The sequence below is a fragment of the Narcine bancroftii genome, chromosome 9, assembly GCF_036971445.1.
Source record: "Narcine bancroftii isolate sNarBan1 chromosome 9, sNarBan1.hap1, whole genome shotgun sequence".
Taxonomy (NCBI): Eukaryota; Metazoa; Chordata; class Chondrichthyes; order Torpediniformes; family Narcinidae; genus Narcine; species Narcine bancroftii.
In genome coordinates, this window is record NC_091477.1 from 50927711 (window position 1) to 50946978 (window position 19268).

General features: G+C 42.1%; 1 protein-coding gene and 1 long non-coding RNA gene across 3 annotated transcripts in view; one reads left to right on the plus strand and one right to left on the minus strand.

The window, feature by feature from the left end:
* Positions 1 to 19268, minus strand: part of LOC138743621 (uncharacterized) — a 109095-nt gene that overhangs the window by 54920 nt on the left and 34907 nt on the right. The window lies entirely within an intron of this gene.
* LOC138743619 (B-cell receptor CD22-like) overlaps positions 254 to 19268 on the plus strand; it is a 50205-nt gene continuing 31190 nt past the window's right edge. For both annotated transcript variants that reach the window (XR_011344959.1, XM_069899145.1), the window contains exons 1-3: positions 254 to 366; positions 2538 to 2900; positions 10339 to 10647. Coding sequence is in view for 1 of the 2 variants with exons in the window: in XM_069899145.1 (XP_069755246.1) it covers positions 315 to 366; positions 2538 to 2900; positions 10339 to 10647 (724 nt within the window). In the remaining variant the exon portion in view is untranslated. The remainder of the gene's footprint in view (positions 367 to 2537; positions 2901 to 10338; positions 10648 to 19268) is intronic.

Consider the following 19268-nt stretch of genomic DNA (forward strand, 5'->3'; position numbering starts at 1 on the left):
AGAGTACAAGGAGGTTTTTATTTCATAAAATACGGACCTCTTTTGTCAAAAACTGTTCTTTTTTCTCCACCCTGCCATTCCATATCTGCAATTTGTGCAAAGAGGCAGGGAGAGGAATGAGAAATCACTCAAGTACAATGGGAGTTCAGTGCTTGGTTTGACAGATGTAGGAGTTTGTGCAACAGCCATTGCTAAACATGTCTTAAATCATCTTTTTGTTGACTGTGGTCCATTGTCCATTGTGCAGGTATCAATGAGTCTGATTGTGCCCAGCTGCTCTGTGTACATATCCCATCGAGGCTGAGATTGACACAATGAGTACAGCACACTGCACCCTGGCACTTATAGCCATGTGTCTCATCCAGGGTAAGTGTTCACCAACCACTAGGGGTAATCTCAAGAGATCATAGGGTGGTACAGTTGAGAAGGTGCCCATTTGAGCCATTATGCTCTTGCTGTCTCCTTGTATGGTGCTTTGGCTGTTGGTATACTTTTGACATGATCCTATAATTCATTTGACTTTTGAAACTCCAAATTTAAAAAAAATTCAACTCATCCTCCCTTCCGTTTCATCGGCCAATCATTCTATTATTTTTTTTGCCTCAAGCTACTGGAAAGCACGCTTTGCTCTTGAGATTATGCACTGGATTGCAAGGAAAATACTCATTTTCAAATCCAAATTGCATATGCACTTCACAAAAGTAAAACATTGCAGAGGTTTGAGGAAGAGTGTGGAATGAGGGAGCAGGTCTGATCGAACAGTTCTTTCAAAGCACGATGAACAGGCCGGCCATGAAGCCATGATTGCATGCTCTGGCACCCTGTAAAACTAATTCAAAGCCATGTAGACTGCAACTAAAACATGCCTTAATCCTCTTCCCCAAAATGAATAATTGGAGGTTCTACTTCTGGATTAAATCAATTTAACCTGGATTTAGTTAATTTTAAAGAAAATTCTGCCTCCCTCTCCCACCTTATTTCTTCTGATGGTCAATCAAGTGTGGCAGATAATTGATTACCCTCATCTTCTTGGCCAATGCGAGCTCATGCCTAGGAGGAGCTCATGCATAATTCTCAGCCTGGGCTGTGGGCAGAGTGAATGTGTGTTGGAAATGCCCCTTGTAGTGTGACTTGAATGGGGAAACGGGACCTAAGTGTAAGCCTCCCTATATTCCAGGAAACCACCCGGGAGAACAGCTTTGGACTGCTCCAGTGTATCAAGGGACATATTGTTATGATGTTCACTGCATGGAATATCATGTGAACTTGGTTCAAAAGAACTGGATAGTGTTGATGGATAGTCTGCTGCTTTCTGATGAATTATATCTTCAGCTTAGTCAGTTCTTTTAAGGGAAATGTGAGGAGAAAACATTGAAAATAAGGTTTATTTTCTCAAAATTTTTAATTTCATCTAATTTTATACGTTTGTATGCAATTGCCTATTGATGAGAATTTGTTAATTTATCAATAGTTCTTTCAGATTTGCTCATTTTTTTTCCTGCCTTATGCATATGTGCAATTAATTCAAACTAAACTGGATGGTGTTGTAGTTCAGATGATTGGTTATTCACGGGAAATTCAAATTTGGGTTTCTGTAGAACAACTGCTGTAATGTATAGTTTGAAGTAACAGGCACAGACACAAACTGTTCCTAATGCACGTGTGTTCAGCAGGAGTAAGGAGGGCTCATAACATTTATATAGCACCTTTCATTTTAAAATCTTTTGGGGGAGAAGCACAGATAGTATAGTGGTTAGCAGGAATGCTATCACAGCACCAGTGACCCAAGTTTGAATCCAGTGCTCTGTAAGGAGTGTGTACGTTCTCCCTGTGTCTGTCAGGGTTTCCTCTGTGTGTTCCAGTTTTCTCCCATCCTTCAAAAACGTACGGGGCTTGTCATTTAATTGGGATACTGGGCGGCACGAGCTTGTGGGTCTGTATTGTCTAAATTTAACCTTTAAAAATTCATAACCAGCATGGCTGCTGGAGGCAGGTGAAATACCTTCTACTGTCAAGCAGCCTGTTGCACACAATCCAGGATTTATCAATGAAGAATGGCTGGCAGCTTGATACATCGGAAGAGCAATAGATCATTCCAAACTGGTCTTAGGGTTGTTTTGGAAAATTCAGGGCAAAACCATTCATTTAATTTTTAATTTAGAGGTACAGCACGGACACAGGGCTTCCCAGCCCATGAACCCCTGTCACCCAAATACACCTAAAGTGACCAATCAACCTACTAACCCCTTTAGTACATGGGAGGATACTTGGATGGCGTACAAACTCCTTACAAACAGCAATGAATTCAAACCCAGATTGCTAACACTGTAATGTGAAAGAAAATTGTCACAAAGCCTTTCAATCACATATTGAATGTAATATTTTCCTTAAAATGGATTAAGTTGGATTATTGCCAAATAATTTCACAAAGCCTTTCAATCACATATTGAATGTAATATTTTCCTTAAAATGGATTAAGCTGGATTATTGCCAAATAATTTCAAGTTCTGACAATCTTCCTGTGTTTACTTTCCTAGGCTCCCTCTGCCAGTGGTCTGTCTCGGTTGATGATTCCGTTTACGCCTGGGAAGGGGAGACCGTAATCTTGAACTGTTCCTTCCAATACCCTGACCCAGTCCGAGACCCATCCACAGTCACTGCCAGGTGGCTGAAGAACTCACCCTTTCCCAATAACAACCAGGCCGCTGAAATCTACAACAACATGAATCTGGAGAGAGTGTCCCCTGATGTACAGCTGATTGGTGATCTGAATGAGAGAAACTGCTCACTCCAGATTGAAAACATCCACAAGGCGGACACTGGGAAATACTACTTCAGATTTGAATTGGGTCAGGGCAACAACTGGTCAGGAGAAAATGGGATCAATGTCAATGTATATGGTAAGTGGGAATGTTCAAAGACTCATGAAGCACAGAAATAGGACCTTTGATCCATCATATCCATGACGGCCATCGAGAACCTGTCTAAACTAACCCCGTTTACTACAACTTGGTTTATGGGTTTTGATGACATGGTGATTCAAATGTTCTGATAGATATTACTTAAATGTTTTGGGGGATTACTGACCTCAATGTTCCCCTCATCCAATGCATAACACATTCGAACTGTGCCCTGAATGAAGAACATTCTATTATATAAGGTACATCTCCCCTAAACCTCTTCTCTACCTTAAATCTATTCTCACCAGTATGAGGTACATCTCTTCTAAACCGCTTACTCCCCACCTCAAACATATGCTCTCCATTCTGAGGTATATCTCCCCTAAACTCTTCCTCCCCACCTCAAACCTACGCTCTCTTGGGAGAGGTATATATGTTCTGGGGAAACGTTTTTCAACTGTCAACCCTATCAATTATAATTAGGTATTGTATATCGCTATCAGGATCCCCCACTTACCCCTCAACCTCTTTTACTCTAACAAAACAAACCCACTCTATTGAGTTTCTTCACAAAACTGAAGCACCACATCCCAGGCAAACACCTGATGAATCTCCTTTGACATTCTCCTGTAATAAAGTATGACGAGCTGTATGCGAAATGGCTCTGTGGGTGCATTTTCAATTCCAAGGTGGAATATAATGTGCATACATTCTCAATGGTGATGCGATTGGGTGCCTTAATGCTGCAGAGACTCTTGCAAACAATCACCTGCCTATTATCGGCACATTTCCATCTAATATCTCCCCTTAAGCATGGAGCTTGGTATCAAGGAAGGATATCAAGCAATTTAATGTAATTTGTAGTTCTGAAAGCCATGATTGAGGAGACACTGAGGACCTTTTCATGACAAGACTTGTACTTGGTACCATACAAAGAATTGCTGGAAGCACTCAGCAGGTCAGGTAAATCTTTGTTTGCTCAAGATTCCAGCATCTGCAGCTTTTGCGTTTCTCTGTTTTATCGGTACCAATTGTTCTGATACACAGGTGCATGAGTAACCATCCTCTGATAACAGCGTAGGACTGGGAGCATGAGCAGGACCAACTGCCCTTTGTTCATTCTCCCCATCATACTGGAGAAAGAGGAAAGAAGGAGAGATGGAGTAGAGGTGCCCACATTGTCAGTTAGAGGTCACTTCCATTTCACTGGTTCAGAGAGCAATTCCCCCATGAAGCTCAACAAGAAAGGTCCTGTAAGATGTTGGTGTAGCAGCAACACTTTCCCTGGTGTAATCGCCACACTGTACAAAATTAGTACCGGATAGAAACAAAAGCTCCACACCTATTTTCCGAGGCCATAAAATCTTACCCTTCTCTCCCCCACCAAAGGCACTCTAAAATCCATTTGTGCTCATATTGTGCCAATAAATGTGTCCAAAGAGGTGTATTAATTGACAGTTGACGAGATAATCTGCCTTTAGTTAAACATTGACGAGGAAATTGTTTCTGTCAAATGGCTATCCCACAGGATATTGCCCTGGGATATTTTGATAGTCTGATTCCCACCAACCTTAACACAGGGATATTTATCTCTGGGCTGCTTTAGACTTTTAGTCCAGTGACAGCTGCAGAATTTCCAGTTGGCAGAGGAGTGGAGTTCAGAAAGGTTAAGAGGTTGGATGTGTGTTGTTTTCACTTCATTTATCATGCTCATTTTATTAGCACTGCATTAGATTTCAGCCTGGGGAGAAAAAATATAAATGGAAGTACAAATGTTAAAGATGAAGGTGTTCTTGTGAGAGCCAAATTTAAAATTATAGAGAAAGTTCAAGGAAAATCATACCACAGTATGCCACAAAATTATAGTGCACGTTTCAGAACACTTTAATCAAGATATAAGAGGGGAGGATGGCAGACTGTAACGGCTGGGGTTTCTGTGAGAAATAAAGACCAGTCGGTGTCTTCCAAAAAAATAAAAAATATTTGATTGGCAAAATGACACAACTGTGGCTGACAAGACAAGTCAAAGCCAAAATAAAAACAAAAGAAAGGTATGCAAGGAAGCAAAAATTGGTGGGAAGACACAGGATGGGGAAGCTTTTAAAAGGATACAGAAGGCAACTAAGAAGATCAGAAGGAAGGAGAAGATGAACCTTGAAAGGAAGCGAGCAAATAATATCAAAGAAGATACTAAAAGCTTTTTTTTAAAGTATATTAAGACTAAAAAAGAGGTGGGAATAGTTATGCTATAGGACTGATACAAATCGATGCTGGAGAAATTGTAATGGGAGACAAGGATGTGGCAGAGGGACTGAATGGGTATTTGGCATCAGTCTTCATTGTGGAAGATATTAGCAGTATACCTGACTTTAAAAGCTGCCCAGGTCAGTTCAGCCACGATTGACAGAGAGTAGGTGCTCGGGAAGTTGAATGGTCCATGGGTCGATAAATTTCCTGGACAAGATTGAATGCACCCTCAGATTCTGAAAGAAGTAGCTATAGAGATTGTCGAGATATTAGTAATGATCTTCCAAGAATCAATGGATTCTGGTACAGTTTGGAGGAATGTAAAATTACGTACTCCATTATTTAAAAAATGAGCGAAGCAGCAGGAAGGATATTATAGACCAATTAGCCTAACATCAGTGGTTGGGAAGTGGTTAAGGATGAGATTATGGAGTACCTGGAGGTGCATGATAAGGTAGGCCAAATTCAACATGCTTTTCTTAAGGAAATATCTCGTCTGCCCACCTCCTCCAATTTGTTGAGGAAACCACAAGCAGGTGAGACAAAGGAGATGCTGTGGATGTGGTAAATTTAAACTTTCAAAAGACCTTTGTCAAGGTTCCACTTATGAGAGCCTACAGAATTACAGGAAAGATACTAGCACAGGTAGAATCTGATTGGCTACCGTTACCAGTGATGTCCCGGAGGTGTCCGTGTTGAGGGTCACTTCTTTTTACGTTGTAAATTAATTATTTGGATTGTGGAATAAATGACTTTCTGGCTAAGTTTGAAGAGGATACAAAGATACTGTAGGTGAATGGGGAAAGAAGTGGCAAATTAAACACAATGTTGGAAAATGTACAGTCATACATTTTAGTAGAAGGAATAAAGGAGCAGACTATTATTTGGATGAGGAAAAAATTCAAAATTTGGACATGCAAAGGGACTTGGAGTCCTCAGGCAGGATTCCCTGAAGGTTAACCTTCAGGTTGAGTTGGTGGTGAATAAGCCAAATGCCGTGTTGGCATTCATATCTAGAGGAGTAGGGATGTGATGTTGAGTCGTTATAAGGCACTACTGAGCTCTCACATGGAGTTTTAATAGGTTGCTTATTTAAGAAAGGATGTGCTTGCATCGGAGGGGATTAGAGAAGAATGATTCCTGGAATGAAGGGATTAGCATATGTTTGCTAGCTCTTAGACTCTACTCCTTGAAGATCAGAAGAATGGGTAGGATATCATAGAAGCAAAAACACAGAAAATGCTGGAGGAACTCAGCCAGTCTTACAGCATCCATAGGAGGTAAAATTACATTGCCGATGTTTTGGGCCTGATCAAGTTAAATTCTTTCTAACATACCTCAAAGAAGGGCTCAGGCCTGAAACGTCAGTAATATATCTCTACCTCCTCTGGACACTGCGAGACCGATTCACCTATTAGAAGCATTTTGAATGTTGAAAGGCCTGGATAGAGTAGATGTGGCAGATCTTTTTTTACCCATGGCACTCAAGTCAAGAAAAAGAGGGCATAACTTCAGGATTGAAGGGTGCCCATTTAAAACAGAGATGTGGAAAAAATTCTACAATCAGAGGGTGGTGAACCTCTGTAATTTGCAACCACGGGGCCCTGTGAAGGCCAGGTCATTGGGTGTATTTAAGGCAGAGATTGATAGGTACCTGAATAGTCAGGGTATTAAAGGTTATGAAGAGAAGGCAAGAAGGTGGGGCTGAGAAGGAGAATGGATCAGCTCATGATGGAAAGGTGGAGCAGGTACGATGGGCTGAATGCCTACTTCTGCTACATCTTAAGGTCTCGTGGTCTTGTAAAAACTAAGTGGACAGAGATATTCCAATAATATAGACCTGAACATATCAAACAGGAGAGCCTAGGTTGGGAGTGAAACAGTAATACTGTAGATGCTGCAATTGTAGCAAATACACAAAATTGCTGGAGAAACTCACTAGATCCCCCAGCGTCCATAGGAGGCAAAGGTACATAAACAGCATTTCAGGCCTGAACCCTTCATCAAGGTATGAGCAGGCAGGTGCCTGAATGAAAAGGCAGGGGGAAAAGGGAAGGAAGGACAGGGAAGGAGGAGCACAGGCCAGCAGCCAAGAGGCCACAGGTGAACATGGATAGGAGGGCAGGAGAGAAAAGCTAAGAATCGACTGGGGGTGGGTGATGGGACTGTGAATGCAAGAAAGGAGACAGAGGGATAGAGGAGATTGATCTTTCAAGAATCAACAGATTCTGGCATGGTTTGGAGGAATGTAGAATTACAAAGATCATTCTGCTATTTTCAAAGGGAGGGAGGCAGCAGAAGGGAAATTATAGGCGTCTTAGCCTTATCACAGTGGTTGGGAAGTTTCAGGAGCTGATTATAAAGGATGAGGTTATAGGGTACCTGGAGGTGCAGTGACAAGGTAGGCCAAATTCAGCATGGTTTCCTTAATGGAAAATCTTGCCTGACAAGATTTTTTGTCTTAAAAGGGATAAATGCTGGGTTTGGGGTGGAGAAGGAGGAGATGGGATGGGGTGGGCTAATGGAAACCTAAGAATTCTATGATAATGCCATCTGGTTGGAGGGTACCCAGCTGAAATATGAAGTGCTACACCTCCAATTTGTGGGTAGTCTCAGTTGGACAGTACATAAGACCATGGACAGACATGCTGGATGGGAATGGGATGGGACATTAAAGTGGGTTGCCACTGGGAGATCTGGGCTATTGTAGCAGACAGAGTGAAGGTGGTCAATTAAGCAATTTCCCAGTCTCATTCCAGACTTTTCGATATAAAGGAGGCCACAACAGGAGCACTGGATGCAGTAGATGACCCCTGCAGATTCAAAAGTGGTGTTGCTTCACTTGGAAGGGCTGTTTTGGGTGGTGAGGGACAAGGGGTAGGCACAAGTGGATCAACTTCTGTGGTCACAATTGAAGGAAACAAGGGGACGATTGGTAGGTAGGGATTAGTTCTCAAGGGAGTCATGTTTGGGAGCATGCTCCTGTGGAAGGCAGAAAGGGGAGTAGGGGGGAAAGGTGTTACTGGTGGTGCGATCATAATGTAGCCATGAAATTTGCAAGGCTGGTGGGATGTTCGGTGAGGACAAGGGAAATCCTCTCCTTGTTGCATCTGGGGCAGAGGGGTCAGGGCAGATGTGAGAGGAGTGGAGGATATGTGGGTGAGGGCTGCGTTGATGGTAGTGGAGGGAAAGCCACGTTTTTTGAAGGAGGAGGACATCTCAGATATCTTGCATGGAAGATTCTGACCTGGGAGCAGATGTGGTAGAGACAGAGGAATTGTGAGCAAGGAATAGAATCCTTACACGGGACAAGGTGTGAATAGCTGCAGTAGAATTAACTGTGGGAGTTGGTAATTTTGTCGAAAATTCAGTCGAGAAATTGACCTCCAAAATGGAGATAGAGAGATCGAGAAAGAAGAGAGGGTTGCTAAAGAATTTGAAGTTGGGATGGAAGTTAACAAGCTCAGCGCCAATGTAATCGTCAAGAAGAGTTGAGGAGCATTGCCCCTTTCACCTTGTAGCATGGATTGCTTCACATAGACAACAAAAAGGCAGGCATAGCTGGGCTATGCAGATACCCATGGCTATTCCTTTGATTTGGAGGAAGTAGTATGAGTCAAAGGAGACATTATTGAGGGAGAAAACAGGTGTTGCCAGGCAGAGGATGGTGGCAGGAGACTGGTTGGTTCTGTTGTTGAGAAAGAAATAAGGGCTTTGAGACCTTTAGTATGAGCAATGGAGGTATATCTCTCAACTCAGCAATGTACTAGCAGATTAAAAATGGTCCATGTCTGAAACCTGTTGGCATTCTACTGGGCTGTGCACACACAATGGCACACAGTATAGGTTCAGATGCCCTTGTATGAGTTGCCTCCATCCAGCTCCATCATTCTGTGAGGAGAGTTTGTCACTGTCAGATCGTGTGTGTCCAACCATCTCAGTAGATTCATCGTGGCAACTGTGACTAACGAGGATTCCTTGGATTGTGACCATTTTGGCCATCTCTACTTTCATTCAGTGGTACAATATGCTCTGTTCAAGGATGACAAAGGTGCAATTCACTATGAAGGGTAGCTAGGGATTCTTGGATATTGGAAACGTCATTTTGTTAGGTTCTTCTGAGAAGAGAAGTTTTACATTACTACCAATGTACCTTTTGTAACCTTGTATGGCATAACTTGATAACAAATAAATATAAAATTCAGTAAGAATCATGGTCTTACTCACCAGGATCTATAGATGTGTACTAAATGTAATTCCTCCCCCTATACTACTACTAAAATGAAGCATGATTATTGTAAATACTGCTTATGTTGCCAAAGTTACCAGGTCAGGTTCTGGTGCACTGGAAGACCCAATCCAGTGCAGAGCTTCCTTTAGCTCTGTCATACTTGGGCAGTACACCCCACAACACTGTCAGAGAGATGTTCTTCCACTCCCCACACCTACCAGGTTTTGTGTGCGTCTATTTCCTTTTGACATCATAAGTTATTCAGCCCATCCATCCTATGCTAACTCTCATCAATACAAATTCCCCCACATGATTCTCTCCAATCCATTCCCTCTTTCATGTCCATTAACACACTATCACAACTCCAAGGGTAATTTTCATTGGCCAATTTTTGTTTGAAAAAAACAGCACATACTGTAGTTGAGTGTGTGAGGAAATTGCTCCTGGAGGGAAAACCATGAGCTCACAGGAAGGATGTGCAAACTCCTCACAGAGAGCACATCATGTCAGAATTGAATCCTGGTAATTGGTGACATAAGCAGTTTCACTACCTGCAGGTCAGGCCTCTCTGCCTTTCTATGCTCAACTTGCTCATTAGAATGACCACCATCTGGCACTTTGATTGTTATTTCTAGCCCTCAGTCTCCAGTGTGGTTGATATGTCTATTGCCATTTGCTACCCTCTTAAAAAAGACAATAACAGTTCAATTAATTGATCATCATGTAAACCAGAATTTCAGGAGAAGGACAGATTAAGGCAGGATCATAGATGGTCAATATCACTGAGAGATCTGCTGAGATACTTCAATTGATTCCAAACTACTTGTACCACCAGATTTAATCAATTGCAAACACATTCGTGACAATAAGTAGTACTGTGCAATGCTTCCTTTCCTCTTTGACATCAAGGTTCTGTGAAGTGTTCATTCAATGAGCTTATTTCATCTTTTGCCTGTGCAGCTCGCCCTACAAAGCCAATCATCTCCATCTCGGAGGAAGTTGTGGAAGGTGATGAAATGGTGACTTTGACTTGTTCTTCCACCAACATTGACCAAAGAGGAGGAGGTACTCTGAGTTGGGATGGTATCTCTGACCTGACCGACTGGGTCCCCAGGACTGAAGAGAGTTGGGCTGGTTACTCCTGGTCAGTTTCCAGTAACTTTGAGTTCACTCCATCTTACCAACATCACAACCAGGTCATCAAATGTACGGTCAACTACAATCCATACTCCTACTCCGACGAAACCTCCTTTACACTGCAAGTAAGATGTAAGTTCAAATGGTTTTCAAATGATTCTCAACGGCAGTAAAGTCTAGGGTTGCATTAGAAATATCGGTTAAAAGTTTCTGTCAGGACTTTTAATAGTTTGAAAAAACAAATTAAATCCATGAAGGGGTCAATTATGTAAGTCTATGACTGAACGTTGACAGGAAAGAGAACTCTGCGACTATTTTCACTGCCTATTATCAAAATGGACAGCATGGGTGAGAGGGGAGTAGTAAGGGTCAGTGTGTCGCGCTGAATGGGAAAAGAGAGGAGATGGAGAAAGAGCAGAGAGGAGTCCATGAAATAAAGAAGACAAGGAAAGTAGGAGGAAGCAGGCAAGAAGGTGGATATAATAATGAAGGAAAGGGCAGTAGATCTTTTTATTCTTTTGTCGTGTTGAAGGAGGAGAGGAAGGATATACTATCATCAAGACTTTACCTTTCCAAATGTTCTTAGACCAAAATTAATTATTTGTGTTGGAAAATTGACCATTATTTATGAAATATAGATTTTATAAATTAAAAGGTTAAAAACTGACTAACAACAAAAGATATTTAAGATAAAATTATTTATTTTTCTGTAAGTTTGGCACTCCATTCAAACGAATGGGATCACTCTCTATGCTCACACCAGTGTAAAGCTGGGAGGGGCCGGGAATGAAGTAGGACGATCAGTCACAAAGACTAGGAATATAATTGTTTGTTATTGGAAGAAAATTAGGGAGTCTAATTGTGCTGAAGAAACATTGATAGGAATTGATGGGGAACTAATGAAAGGAATTGAAATCAAAAGTTTCAGAGCTGGGTGAAGACAGAGTGATTCACATGCAGTGATTTTCCCTTCAGCTATGGGTAATGCTTTATGAATTATGCAGAATATACAAGTGCAATATAATCCCTGGATTCCATTGGCATGTTCCGTAGTTGAAGCCAGAGACTGAGAGAGTCACTTATACCTACAGAATACATGTTTGACTTGAATGTCCAGTGTTTAACCTTGCACCTAGGGAGTAAGCTATTGCACATGTATGTTGCAATACAGCTTGATCATCTGGGTTCACACATATGTTATAGCCTTTGATTTATTCCAGTAACTGTTCTTTTCTCCCAATATGCTGTGTTACCTTTGAAACCCATGTAGTGGGATGAAATTAAGCCTACAACAGTCTACCAGATGCTTATTAGTGACGCCTTTAATATCAGCTTGCCGTTGCATCTCTAAAATCCACATCAGGTGTGCTTCGTTTACATTGAGCCTTTGTAGTGTCTGATGTTTCCATTGCGTTTACACTTGGCATTATGTTGAATACTCTGTTGCGCACTCTGGTATCTAGGTAGGCGCATCACTCCAAGATTTAATACCCACCAGCCAATGACCACTCCAATTATTGGCTGGCCAAACAATGACCAATTAACTTGCTTCTGTGACCGCCAATGAAACTCCAGGTATTGAATTTGGTATTTATCTGCAAAAAAAACCAACAAACTCTTGTGGAAGCTCAACAGGTTGAAAAGAAGATGTTGAACAAAAGGAATTGTCAGTCCAGATTCCAGTATCTACACTCTCCTAGACCTGGTATGCAACAATTCACCAAATTGCCCATAAATACAGCGGCCTTCCTTGTACCCATAAGATGTTCTTGATTGGCATGGCCCATTTACCTATAGGCTTCTGACCAATATTTCTCAGTTCTTAATTTCCCTGTGAATAAGCAACAAACTACTTTGTGAAATGACATGGGTGTTTCGCAAAAGAAACAAACTGCTGCAGGAAATCAATGGGCCAGGCTATATCTGTGAGGGGAAACGTAAAGCTAATATTTTTGGTCGAGACCTTTCATATGGAGAAAAAGTAAATAGAGGGTAGAAGAGAGGGGACAGGCAAGTGGGGAAGGACTTGATTGATAGATAGAGACTGATGATGGAGGAGAGGGTGGAAATAGCTATGATAATGGAAGTGGTGAATGGTGACTGCAAAGGGCTTTGGAATGTGGAATCTGATCAGAAAGGAAGGGGAAGAGAGGAGCCAGATTAGGGAAGGATGGTGATCAGATGGGAAGATTGGGGTAGGAGAATGTCGACCCAGTGACGGGTGTGTAATGCTGATGGAAGAGGTGGGGAGGAGAAAGAAATGAGGCAAGAGCAGCCTGGGAGATAGAGGGGGAGGGGAGGTTAGGAGAAATAAAAGGGTGTGTGTGAGAGAGGACCAGGTTAAATCAGAAGGCAAAAATTTGCTAGAGAAATACAAAATTATGAAGGGTATAGATAAAGTAAATATAAGCTGGCATTTTTCACTGAGGTTTGGTAAGAGGGAACATTACAGGGAACTTCTTCCTGCAGAGTTGTGAGAGTGTGGAACAAGCTGCCAGCTGAAGTGCTGAATGAAGGCTTGATTTTGGCCTTTAAGACAAATTTGATAGGTAAATGGGTTGGTTGGAGGGTAGCATTGGTGAGTTGTTTAATAGATCACACTGGAGCCACTTATGTATTTTTCATCTGATGGGTTGATTGATTAACCCTCAGCTCATTTGTCCCTGTGCCGAAACACATCCGTGGAGAGAGAAATACCAGTTTCATGAACTATCCTTAGGATGATGCCAGACAGCTGTATATCCTGGATTCCCATGTTTGATTTAGTCGCCATGGTGGCGCCTGGTGGTAGAGGGACAGGGAGGCAAGGGGGAGTTGCAATGTCCATTCTCAAGGATTGGAAGATCCACACACAAGTGAATCAGGGAATAGAGAAAAGTTAAGTCAGCTAGTCAAAGCAGCCCTTCCATGGTTGCAGTGCATTGTAGTTACATATCTTCGAAACCACCTACTCGCATTCAAAAATTCTCAGAATGCTCCTCAAACCCATCCAACTGTTGTCCCACCACATCCCATCTGCATTCTCACCGTGCCATGAAATCCCATTATGTCACCAAAACGTGACGTCGTAATTTGATGATGAAATTAGTTTAAAAGGCCTGTGTCAGTAACAGGTCCATGTTGTCATATTAATTATGTAACATTGGTTTATCTCAAGGTAAAGATACCAAGAGATTCTCCACACCTAGTCTAATTTATAATTAACTACAGTCCCTCACCAATGGAATTGACCCTCTCTTTCATTTAACTAGCCGAGCACTCCATGTTGATGTATAAACCCTTTATGCATTTGTTGAGAAGAAGGTTACTCCTTGATATTTGTGTAAGCAAGCCTTCCTGTCAATGGGAAAACACAGGAATATAGAAAGGAAAACACATACTCTTCCTTTAATTATCATGGGTCAATATTCCTGCCAAACATTTTTTCTGCTTTCTTTGTGAGAATATGATGCAACATGTTGGAACAGCATTATTGTTCCACAAATTGGATTCTTTCTTGTTACATATACACAGACATAGTGCAAAGGTTTGTTTGGGTGCCATTACAGGCAATTCACATGAAGTCACCATTTTGAATCCACAAACAAATTCACAGAAATGTAAACAAGATTAATTGTGACAATAGGAGCATTTAACTTTTAACACAACAAGCAAACTGCATTTAAAATTTAAATCAAAAGCAGCAGTTGCTTCCCAATTTGAATGCAGCACCACCATTGCTCCAGACTTGGTTCTGCAACTGTCCTAGTTCTGGTCTGGTCTCCTCTCTCCTTGTTTTCCTCATGATTACAAGCATCAACCATCCAAGGAGTACTCACTGAAGAATCTTTACGTCTGACAACAGTGTAACTCTGTGGAGGCCCTCTTGATTTCAGGGAGGAAAACTGGAGTTGGACACTCAGTTCATTTGAACTGCCCTGTGTCATTTGTGTTGGGTCAGACAGCACTCTGCCTCAAATCGTCTTTGAGCTTGAAGTTTTCAGAGATTCAGAAGAGCTGAAGCTACTGGATGAGAACTCAGATGTATCTCCAGCTGAGTAAAAGTAGAAATACCTTAAAAACATATGGCTGCACCTCGTTGAACACAGCTTGGACTTCAGCACTATTATTCCTTCAGTGCTGGTCAAGAAGCTATAAACTCTGGGCCTCTATACCCCCTCTGCCACTGGACCCTTGATTTTCTCATCAGAAGACCACAATCGGTACAAATTGGAAGCAATGGGCCACTGACGATCAACACAGTGCTTAGCCCACTGCTCTACTCATTTTACACCCATGACTGTGTGGATAGCCACAATTCCAATGCCATCTACAAGTTTGCAGATGACACCACAGTTGTCAGCAGAATCACAAACGGCAATGAGGAAGCGTACAGGAGGGAGATGGATCAGCTCTTTCAGTGGTGTCACGCCAATAACTTTGTGCTCGACGCTAGCAGCCAAGGTGATGATTGTGGACTTCAGGAGGAAGTTAGGGGAACCCGACCCAGTCCTCATTGAGGGCTCAGTCATGGAGAGGATCAAGAACTTCAAATTCCTGGGTGTCAACATCTCCGAAGATCTGTCCTGGAGCCTCCCCGATGATGCAATCACAAAGAAAGCCAACCAGCGGATATACTTTGTGAGGTGTCTGAAGAGATTTAGTATGTCACCAAAGGCCTGGTATGGAGACACCAACTCTCAGGACAAGAATAAACTCCAAAGGGTTGTTAACTCTGCCTGGAACATCACAGGCACCAGACTCACTCCATCGAGGACATCTACATGAGGTGGTGTCTTAAAAAAGCAGCCTCTATCCTCAAAGATGCCCACCACCCAGGCCATGTCTCTTCACTCTGCTACCATCGGGGAAAAAAGTGCAAGAGCCTAAAGACGAGACGAGCACTCAACGGGGTAAGGACAGCTTCTTCCCTGCTGCCATCAGATCCCTGAATAATCAATGAACACTGCCTTACCTTTTGTGCACAACTATTTTTATATTTTATAGTATTGTTATAATATGAATGTTTGCACTGTGACGCTGCCACAAAACACTGAATTTTCTTACTTGTTCATTACAATAAATTCTGATTCTGAAACATGTAAATAAAAGGTATTCACCCAGACTCGATATCACACCCACATTGCCTTCATTAATACTTTCTTCCACTGCTATCTTGTGCCCCACGGTATCTCCAGCTGAGGACTGATGCAGTCAGTGATCAACATTAGGGTTGGGTTTGTGAGCAGGTAAGAGAGTTTGGAGGCTGCAGTGCCCTGCATTTTTTTGTTGATTGGATTCAGAGGATCATGTGTAGGTTTATGCTGAGTCATCAGTTTATGTTGAGCTATCAGTGAGTTAAGAGTCTGCCTCTTACTATCCCTCCTCCAAAACCCTTAGGTCATCCAACATGGCTGCCTGTACTCTACCTCACACCCAGGTCATCTCATTTCTACCATGGGCTAAGCTCCATCAGCATCATAAATCTGAAATTCTCTTGCTTTTATTGAAACCTCTCCACCACTTCATCCTTTTTATTTCCTCTGAGGCACCGACCAAAGAATTTGAAGACAATGTTGAAAAGGTACTTAGGTGACAATTGGAAATGTACTTGGAGAGGTTGGGTAAGTGGGGTTTAAAGATGGCGAGGGAGAGATAAGCTGCCATATAGGAAAGTTGGATGTGATGAAAAGATGGAAAAAGTGCAAGGACTGTATCCCTTTCTCCCAATTCCTCCATTGCCACCATTCATTGGATTTGTCCTTCCACTTCAGGACATCCAAATTATTTTCTTTCTTCAAGAAACATGGCTGCCATTGATAAGGACCTTACTCACATCTCCTCTATTTCATGTACTTCCTCTCTCACCTGGCAGAACAATGATTGTTTCTTGTCGATCCTCACTTTCCACCCCACCTGACTCCATGTCTGACACATCATTCTCAGGCATTCCTGCCATATTCAGTATGATCCCACCACCACTTTGTTTTGTTTTTCTCAGGGATTATTCTCTCTGTGGGCTCCTAATCCACCCACTACCTACTGTTCCACCCCCTTAGATATGTTCTGCATTAACCGCAGAAGGTGCAACATTTGTATTGACATCTCCCCCTCACCTCCATCTGTGTCACCAACAGATCTTCCAGCTGAAGCAGATTTTCACATGCCCCTTGGCCAATCTAACCTACTGCATTCAAGGCTCTTGATGTTGTTGCCTCAAAGTTTGGTGAGATCAAATGCAGATGGGCAACTTGAGCACGTGTACTCTGTCCAAGCTGCAATTTCAGGTGGCCAGTCATTTTAATTCCTCTCTCCATTCTCATGCAGATATGTCTGTCCCCGGCCTTATCCATTAATAGGATGAGGAAAGGCAGTACAGTTAGTGTAGCGGTTAGAGCAATGCTACAACAATGCCAGCGACTGTGGTTCGAATCTGGCGTTGCCTGTAAGGAGTTTGTACATTCTCCCCATATCTGCCTGAGTTTCCTCCGGGCACTCTGATTTCTCCCACCATTCAAAAAATATTCCCGGGGTGTAGGTCAATTGGGTAGCATAGGCTCGGGATCCGAAAGGGCCTGTTATCATGCTGTATGTTCAAATAAAATTTAGGAATCCCTCATCTTTATCTGGTTCCAATTGTTTCCAGCTCCGATTTAAAGTTTTAACTATTGTCAGGGTACATCCATAATGTCACTTACAACCCTAAGATTATTCTTCCTGCAGGCCAGGCAGAATTTTTACTCCAGGTACTCCCCGATATGCCTCCATTCTGGACGGCCTAGTATCTAGGAATGGATGTATGTTGGAATTGCATACTTACCTTGTTAGTCGGCATCCCACAAGGTGCAAAGCCATCTTGGTTCCAGACCCTAACCCTAAACAAGCCTTTCCTTTCCTTCCAAGTGAACGTCAATTCCATTGGTGAGGGATTGAAGTTAAAACTAAACCAGACCAGGCATGAAAGAACCTTTGCCATCTTTACCTTGAGATAGTCCAAAGCTGCAACATGGGCACTTTTACTGACACAGGCCTTTTAAACTAATTTTATCCTCAGAGTGCAATGGTGACATAATGGGGTTGTGCGGCCTGGTGGAGAATGTCGATGGGATATGGTCACACAACATTGGGACGGGCTAGATAATGATTGGGAAAGTGTGAGAATGTGAGTAGGTTGTTTTGAAGAATATTGTGAGGTCACTTATAATTTGAATGATGGACTGCGGTGAGAAGGGAGATTGGTGGGGTTTCAGAATATGAATGTATTTTATTCCCCAAAGTAACTCAGCCACTGGGTCCCATTTCCTTACCCTGAAAATTCACCTTGTTCTATATTCTTCATGTAACCAATGCTACCTTGTGACAATAATAGAACTGAGTTCATTTATAGATTTGCATTCAATATACTGATGTGTTCAAGATATTCATGGTAAATGTAAACATCTTAGATCAGACCTGAGCTAGGACTTGCTCACTGAGGTTTAAATCCCACAGCAGAGCTAATGAAAACAATCATGCCTTTGTTCAATTTCCTGCTTCAGACAAAGGGTCGTCTGTGTTGTAGAAATTGTTGCACAGTGTTCACAATGAAGAACAGGCTCCCAAGAGCACCATTTACAGTTGTATAAAGATGGATACAGTGGCTATAAACAGCAGGCTGAGTTTTCTAATGCATTGCAGAGAGTCTCGATTTCCACGGCCAACCTCTACATATTAGTTAAAATTAAAGAGAGAAAATGAGCAACACTGAAGCTGGTCTCTCCACATTACTCTTCGAGAAAAAGATCTATTTGTACCCAAATCTAACAATAAGCTATTGTAATGCTACTTTTTGTTTCTCTTGTAATATGCCAACTGTGAATATATATTAACTGTTCATATTTGGAGTACTGTGTTCAGTTTGTCATCCTGCAGCAGGAAAAATGCTGTCAAGCAGGAGAGGGTGCAGAGAAAATTTACAAGAAGGGCTTGAGGGAGAGGTGCAGCAGGCGAAGGCTTTATTTCTTGGAGCATGAAAGGGTGAGAGGTGATCTCAGAGATGTACAAAATCATGAGAGGAATATATCAGGTGAATGCAGAGTCTTTTGCCCAGAATAGGGGAATCGGCAACCAGCAGACATAGGTTTAAGGTTTAAGGGACCTGAGGGATAACTTTTTTATGCAGAAGGTGTTGGGTGTATGGCTTGGGCTGCCAGAGGAAGTGGTTGAGGCATGTGCTATTGCATTTTCAAGAAATATATTGGACACATGAATAGGATTGTTTTAGAGATATGAAAGCCAAAAGCAGGCAGGTAGGAAAAGTGTCAGTGGGACATTTTAGTTGGCTTGCCAAATTAGACCAAAGGACTTTAGGAAAGGAAAACCAGGGGTATAAAATCCTCTGAGGGATCAGAGGTAGAGAGGGTGAACAAATTTAAATTCCTGGGGGTCATTATCTTGGAAGACCTATCTTGTACCCATTATGTGATGTAAGGGTGTCAGTGCCTCGACTTCCTCAGAAGTTTGTGAAGGTTCAGTACGTCATCAGAAATCTTGGCAAAGTTCTACAGATAAGTAGTGAAAAATGTGCTGACCAACTGCATTATGACCTTGTATGGGGGCATCAATACCCTTGAGTGTAAAGCCCTGCAAAAGTGGTGGACCCAACACAATATGTCACAGGCAAAATTGTCCCCACCATTGGAAACATCCACATCAGTGGTTTTCATCCTTTTTCTTTCCACTCACATTCCACTTTAAGCAATTCCTATGTCTCTGTGATTAGTCAGGGATTACTT